This window comes from Alosa pseudoharengus, unplaced genomic scaffold (assembly GCF_046254945.1).
Source record: "Alosa pseudoharengus isolate Yale_2024_CS ecotype anadromous, Long Island Sound unplaced genomic scaffold, YU_APseudo_1.1 YU_APseudo_1.1_scf_11, whole genome shotgun sequence".
NCBI classification, from domain to species: domain Eukaryota; kingdom Metazoa; phylum Chordata; class Actinopteri; order Clupeiformes; family Clupeidae; genus Alosa; species Alosa pseudoharengus.
Genome location: NW_027468576.1, coordinates 19,328,271 through 19,336,461, shown reverse-complemented (window position 1 = coordinate 19,336,461; position 8,191 = coordinate 19,328,271). Strand labels below are relative to the sequence as shown.

The window sequence follows — 8,191 nt, the reverse complement described above, 5'->3', positions numbered from 1 at the left end:
AGTCTTTACAAATGTTTTGATCAGAGAGTTGGCGAATTAATGGGGTTCAGTGCACGGGGGTATCAGTTTGTTGTCTCAAACTTGAGTTCACTGTGGTAAAACTGTGTTTGCACAAAAGCCAGTTGGTGCTTTGTGCTTCACGCTGGAAGGTATCACAAGGCTTGTGTTGAATAAAAATGATGAAAGTCTTACCTATGGGAAGCAATTAAAACAGTGAATAGAACCTGTGGGTATTGACCATCCACTGAAGTGCTGTTGTGAGGACAATAAGCAATTTTGTAGTGATTTTTGTGTTTATTTGACAAATTGTTTCGGGAATTCTGTCATGAGTCATGGGAAGCTGTGCTAAGAAACCTCCAAAGTAAGTAATAATATATTGAGTGCTGGGGAAATCTGAGTGAATCAGGAAAGAGTTTTTTTCTTTATCTTCTTCAGTACATCACAGTGACACAGAGATTTAGATAAAGGTCAGGGACATCAAAATCCTTCATAGTACCGCAGGGATCCATTTACAATCATGCACTTCAATATCTCTCACAGCCTTTCTAGGCCTCTCAGGTCACATCCTCTATAAGCTAGTAGCCACTCATAACCCCACACCAACTTTCAAACAACATAACCCTACACCAAAAGCATACACTGATTCTTAGTGTTTGACTCAGTTTTTAATCTCCTATTAAACATTTTGCAAAACACAACACACAATCTAATTTCTACCTAACACACAAAAATCTAACAGGAAGTGACTTGATTTCGTTTTTTCAAACACAACCTATCAAAATGCCACACTTCTTCGCCACTTATTCACACTGAACACTATCCGATCATTGCCTAATAGACCTATGAATAGATATACTCTATATATGGAGTATATAGATCCTTTCAATCTGTTCCTAGAGCATTTCCGGTTGAAATGTTTTCAAGTTACCATTAGCTCAATGTTGTTTTCTGTGCCTGTGTTTTCTGCACACGTTTGTTTCTGCAGTTGAAAGGGTCTATTGGCCTAAACAGTGGTTAAAGTGGGATTTGGCAGGTGGGGGAACCCTAAAATCCAGTGTCGGTGCAACGGGAAAAAATGACTCACTGTTGGACAACATATTGAGTATCATGGTGTAGCAATACTTTTTGGACAAGAATTGCTAGCTTCTTGGTCACCTCTGTACAAGCGAAAAATTAACTCACTATTTATTTTAACAATATCATTGCGCTATATCGTTGGTAGAAAGAATATATTTATTATTAATTTATCTGAGGTGGCAGAACTGTGTCCCCCCCCCCACACTTTAATATATGGTGTAGGCATATGGGCCTAAATATATATGCCCAACTGCACCCCCTCTCCAAACACACACACACTCACACACACACTCACACACACACACACACACACACACACACACACACAGTAATTTTTCTTTAAAAAAAGCAATTTGATAGTAGTCAGTCATTTCTGTCTTTGGCAAAATTCCATGTTCATCTGGTGTCATTGTATTTTGCTTCCTTTTTTCTCAATATTGCTTACATGTTTACTGTGTATTTCACCTTCTCTCTGGTGATGACTTTCACTCTTGTATGAAAATATACATACTGTAGAAGCCCATGAGAGACAGAAGAGCTTTAGGTTTTGAGCAATGGTGTATACATGATGTAATGTATCCAAAATGCCAAATTATGACAAAAGTGTTTATAATGTTAGGCAAATGTTTGCTTTAAAGATGTGCTTGTGACATTTGGAATGTTGTGTTATTTCGCTGGAGATTTGAGGCATTTTGTATTTTGTGTGAGTAATTGTGGGTTTTGTGTGTAGAGTTCTGAAAAAAAGACACAGAGTTTAGAAAATGTGTGTAGTAAAAAACTGTAATAGTCAAATATTGGCCATTAGATGCCATCTCTGCTATTGTGTGTGTTTTACAGTAAGTGTGAGAGTGACAGAGGGAAGTTTTAAGATGTGTAAAGAAACTAAGAAACATCACATCAAAAAAAAATTGGCTGTGGTCAATGGATAAATTATCAATACATTTGATGTGAGGGTCATTTGGAGAGGATGCATCAGGACCTGCTATTGGTGTATCACTTCACACATTTCTCATTTAAGAAAAGCCCCAAATTCTCCTTTAGATAGAATTATCTATTCTCCTTTTCCCACCCTCTTTTGAGGGCATTTTTCTCTCCTCTCACGCCAACTCTCTCACAGGATAAACTGTCTGTTTCATTCCCTCTCTAGTCTTGCCCTTTGAATTTTTAAATGATCTAGAGACTAGATGAGAGAGATATGTATCTAATAATTAGTCCATTAGTGTTACTTGATATTTGATTTGCCTAATAGGCTTTTAAAGTATGTTTGTGAAAGTGACAATCCATCAATCATTGCATTTATTCATATGGAAATGTGAAATATTAATTCAAAGTAGGTAATTTTAATCTTTGTTATTTAAATGTAAATGAGGTTTCTAGGCCAAGTATACTTGCGTATACAAGGAATTTCTCTGCATTTATCCCATCTGTGAATTAGTAAACACACAGAGCACAAAGTGAACACACAGTGAGGTGAAGCACATACGACCTGGAGCAGTTAGCTTGCCTTGTTACAGTGACGCTCAGGGAGCAGTAAGGGGTTAGGCGCCTTGCTCAAGGGCACTTAGCCGTTCCTGGTCGGGGATCGATCCGGCAACCCTTAGGTCACAAGTCCGAAGCCCTAACCAGTAGGCCACGACTGCCCCGACTACATTGAGTCAGATCTCTGATTTTCTCTATAGGTTATGAATTAAGACACAGACCAATACATCAGATAGAAATAATAGATGAGTTTAGTCGTTGTAGTACAGAAGCACAGTACAGAAATACTGTAGTACAGAAATACTATGCATATCTTGAGTGTGTAGCCTATAGACCTACATGTTGAAAATCCAGGGATACTGTTGTTGACTCAACTATTATGTAATAAGTCTAAACCAATTATGCATTGGAGGAAGAGCAGACGAAGAGCTAGCGTCAGAAAAGACGTGTGGTGTGAGGTCATGTTAGCCAGCACACCTCTTATGCACTTTCCATGCCCTTCCCTTCTTTATTCTTCCCTCTCCTTTTCCATCTACCACCATCTCCTTTGACCACACATTGACTAGTATCTAAACTTCCGCAATCTCATCCTCAGGTATTTATTGTAGTCGCATTATTGTTATTACCTAAGGTAGTCTGTGCAATGAAGCTTGAATGTGGTTCCACATTTTGTAAGGCGCTTTGTAAAGCATCTGCTGAATGAACACATGTTAAAGTAAAGGTGTGAAGTCTGTCAGCTGTGAATGTCTCAGTCAACGCATGACACTTGAGACCCCTGCAGCACATCCTTCCTAGGCACTCACAGCATTCTTACTAGGCACTAGATACTCACAGCACATCCTTAGACACCCACTGCCCATCCTTAATAGTCTAGTAGACACTCACAGCGCATCCTTAATAGGCTAGTAGACACTCACAGCATATCCTTAATAGGCTAGTAGACACTCACAGCATATCCTTAATAGGCTAGTACAATCGGGTTCTAAGGGTTAAAATATCACGTACCCCCTGGAGTGCCTTCATGTACCCCCAGGGGTACGCGTACCCCCATTTGAGAACCACTGGGCTAGTATACTCACAGCACATCCGTCTTAAGCCTAGTGGCCAGTCACAGCAGTCCACATGTTGGCATACAAGCAGAGCACTCTCACTCATGACACTGCAGCCCTCTCCCTCCTCATTTCCCTGTCAAACTCCAGTGCCTGTTGCTATGCCTTTGTGCATGTCTAGATACAGTACCTCTCACACATATGCTTATTGTGGATGTGAAGATTTGCAGAGCCAGACTTTCCAACAAGACTTCGTACAGGCCTGTAGGGCATCACCTGGGACCAGTCAACTAAATTAGATTCAGTCTTCGTGGTAATTTTGATTTGCCAAAACTGTCATCTGAAATTCAGTATCGATCTGGACCTGTGTTACAGCACCTGAATCCAGATACAGCAGTGCCACAGTCAGACCAGTCACAGTGAGACCAGTCACGCCAGTCCATTAACTGAGGAGAAGGCTGCTTGGTGTTTTAGCCCCCGAGGTGGTTCTGGCACCCCACTAGTGTCCGGCTGATGCCTGTTTGGCATGGGGCTCTCAAAGGGAGGCAGCCAGAGGAGGGAATATTGTGCTATTTCCCTGTTTGCTCGAGGAGTGCAAACTCGGGGAGTGCAAATGTATCTACAGTATGGTACCCATTTGTATTCCGTGAGCATGTTCTTCAGGATTGGATCTGCCATAGAAAGCTGGAACTCATCCCATGGATGGAAAATATAATGGAATCTGTTCCTGTCTTGTGAAAACATGTTTATCAACACCATCTTCTCATTGAAAACTAATCAATATATGAAATTGAAAAACATAACTCTCCTTTCAGAGGCATTCACATGTAATACGGCACTGAGGCTTAAAACATGTACTATGTATCACAGCCACAGAAAAATCACATGATTTTTCATGTTTTTGTAATATTTATAACTTCTTAAATAATGCATTGCTTATAGTTAGCTTTGTGGTGTACTTAAAGCTCAAGCTCCAGGCAAGATAGATCTCCATTAATATAAATGGGGATGAGCCTTCTGGGGAGGTCAAAGATACAGAATAATGGATAAAAATGCTCCTACCACTCCTAAAGAAGGAGAAATTAATAATGGCTGCACTTGGGGGGCAGCCACAGCCACAGGTGTCCACCATATCTGTTCTGTTTAAGAATAACAGGCTCAGCTTAAAGTTCACTGGCTGGTTTATAAGTAATTGGCCTTCCCATTGGTGGTGCTGCCCAACTGTTTTGCTGGTAGCATAAATAAAGTGAAAATAAATGTATAAAAGGATAAACAAACAAATTGATAAATAAATAAATGTGTGTACATTAGCAAAACTTTTCAGCTAGGCTCCAGAGAACAGAGTTGTGAATTAAACAGGCAAAGGCTCAGAATATGAAATCAAAGTAACTTGCTGACAGTGCTTGCGCCTGACCCATAAAAGTTGACCTTGTACTTGCCTAAATTGAGTGGCAGATGGGACGTGTGATGCGGGATGAGATAGAGCTCTACTTCAATCAGCCCGCTTTATTAAATTACTTTCATGCTTGGTCTGGCACAGCAAAAAAACACCGCAGTTATGTTGTGTACTAATGTAACTTTTACGAGTGACAATCCACCATGCTCTGTCTGGTAGTCCATGCATGACTCTTAAAAAATCTTGAAAATTTTTCAGTAATGAATTATAACACAGAACAATTACATGCTTCAGCACACGTTTCCAGTAGGAATTAACCAAAAGGTTGTCTTCTTCCACATTTTCATATCTGCTTGTACAGTGCTGAACACATATACCTTGTCTCCACACCCAATTACAAGCCCATAGGTACAACGGGGGCTATTATAATTCAATAATTTAATAGAAAACATGACACTGTTAGCGTGCTACGACATATGAGGCACTCTTGTTTAATGTACAATTACTAAGAGCATTTGTATGATTGGATGGTAATCCTCCAGCGTCGCAGCAAATGGCTGCCGTTTTATTTTTAGGCATATTCCCGAATATGAAGATTTGCCCAGGCAACCATTTTTGAAGGCTGACAAAACGGAAAATCACTGTTTACAGCCCACACTAAGGTCATGATTAACAAGAAGAATCTATATCCCTTTAATTATAGAATGGCATGTGATTTAACATGGGCAAGAGATTACTGTACTGACGCCCAACGCAATAGTCTTTGCTGTAAAGCCCCACCATCTATCAGGGCGTGCAACTGCGCTTCATAATCACTCAAAGGTTCAATTATAGGTTTGTAAGTAATGTCAATTTAAAGGAGAAAGTGCTCCTTTAAAAAAATAATTATATATATATATATATATATATATATATATAAAGACATATAGATATAAATAAAAAATACAAAATATAGTGAGGTGGGTAACTCTTATGTGTGGATATAGAGAGCATTAATGTATTAATGCGTCTTACGCAGCATCAAAAGAAAAAAAATGGCAGCTGTCTCCTGCTGGCTTGAGCTGTACTGTCACTGTAATATGCATTGTAAGCCCTAAGCAGGACATGACCAAATAAATATGAATAGTACAATCCCATAAGAAATGTGGGATTGGTGACAGCACACAGCTGGGGACCACAGTGGGCGCATGTGGGTTGACAGGGTGTCACTCGTGGGGTCTGGGGTTATGGTGCTGCTTCTTCTGTGGGGAGGTGGGCTAGGGTGGGGTGTTGCAAAAGAGGTACAGGTGAACCATTAGCGGATTTATTGATGGAGGTTGGGGTAGACAGGTGTCCAGCAGGGGGGTAGGGAGAGTTGGGTAGTTGTACCCTGATCCACTGACCTGCTCGGAGAGCTGCTTTGACCGCAGGAAGAAGCCAAGGAGGCATCCAATGATCACGGCCATCACAGACAGGATAAGCAGCCCATTCTGCTTGCACACCCCCTTCACCCGCACCCAAACGGCATCCAGTGCCACGGCCATCGCGAATCCCCAAACAGTGGCGTCTCAATACCCCATATGTGAAAAAGACAAATCCAAGGTGGAGGAAAAAGGAACAAAGATGCAAAAAAAAACAAGATGTGCACCAGAAAAATATATCAATAGAGGGAAGACAGGTGTAGAAAAAAGAACGCTGTACACAAGAAGGCGACGGTCCGATTGCTCCTAACGTGGCCGCAGAGCACTTTTTCGGTTGTGTGCTGACCACCGTCCTCTCTCTCTCTCTCTCTCTCTGTCACTCTCTCTTCCTCTCTCTGCGCAGGACTAAGGAGATCATGACACTTTCCAGGCATCCTCCGTACGCCCCCCTCATCAACATGCACTTCCACACAGTGGCCAACAGGGGGCCTGTGACAGCTGGCGTGATTGTACTCGGTAAGGCCACACCAATCCCATTGAACAGCCCTGTATTTAAAGGGCTGGCCTGATGCGAGGATTAAAGACCCATAAAAATATGGGGATGGGCAGCTGACGGCATGAAAAACCCAAAGCCAAAGAGGATGAAGTCATAGGGTTATAGGGACCCAGAGATCATTGGGTGTCTTAAGCTGCATGGGATAGCGACACTGAAGGACGAACGAAAGCAAACATGCTTCAAGTGGCCACAACAATATCAACACTGTAGCAACAGTACTGTTGGGGTGGCAGCACTATACCGTACACTATCCTACTATACTATGCCATAGGGCTGGGTATCGCCGCTTGTTTCATAAATCAATTTGATTCCAATACACAAGGTCTCAATTCAATATCAATTATGTAAGGGATGTTATAGTTACAGTAGCCAACAATTGTTTTGGAATATGATGCTGTAACTGTAGACTGCAAGGGACCCTTTCATCTTCTGTAGTACTATACACAAGGGTCATTCAATGAGCTTTACATAAACAAAAGCAAAGAGTAATAGTAAATAAAAGCCATTTACGTTTTCAAGTAATATCTGATTGTCTTTGATTGAAATGCAAGTCTTTGTTTGTTAGTACCTTGCTTTGTAAAGTTTTAGAAGCGTACACATAAAATGGATAATATCACTGCCAGTCTAGGCAGTCTCCACATAAATGAACCCTGAAGTCAGCCAGTCACTGTAATTTAATGATTACTATTGTAGCCTGTGGACATGCTACAATATGGACGCTGGGCTGCTTAGGACCTCATTAGCAGCCTCATTAGACCTTCTCAACTTTCAACAGCAAAGGGCTGGTAATAGGCAAATATAGGCCTATTGGTCTGTTTGTACCAGTTCATGTAGGACACAACTATGTCTTGTAATTGTTAGATAGAAATCCCAATAGCCTTTAATAAAGATGCCCATTGGTCTAAAATACCTGAACAAGGCTTTGTGGTCTTCGGCAACTATGTACAGTGCCACCAGTGTAAGGTATACAATGTTAAACAAATTATTTTTGGTATTTCTTTTCTGAATTAGGTACAAATGCAGAATTGTTAAAAATTATAAACGTTCTGGGAAAATGCTTTGATTAAATTTAGCAATAATCATAACACCTCCAAAATACATGCATGTGTATCCAAAATATTCACATTTCAGTATTCAAGTTCAAGTCAGATCCACATACACATACACAGTTAAAGGTGCCCTGCCACACGTATTTCATTACTTTGTGGTAGCCTAATGTCTAAATTTCTACCAT

At 40.8% G+C, this 8,191-nt stretch overlaps 1 protein-coding gene across 3 annotated transcripts in view; it reads right to left on the bottom strand.

Annotated features, from left to right (window-relative positions):
* slc1a7b (solute carrier family 1 member 7b) overlaps positions 1–6,524 on the bottom strand; it is a 57,377-nt gene extending 50,853 nt beyond the window's left edge. For all 3 annotated transcript variants that reach the window (XM_076278269.1, XM_076278268.1, XM_076278270.1), the window contains exon 1: positions 6,384–6,524. In XM_076278269.1, coding sequence (XP_076134384.1) covers positions 6,384–6,524 — 141 coding nt within the window. The remainder of the gene's footprint in view (positions 1–6,383) is intronic.
* Positions 6,525–8,191: the final 1,667 nt, after the last annotated feature.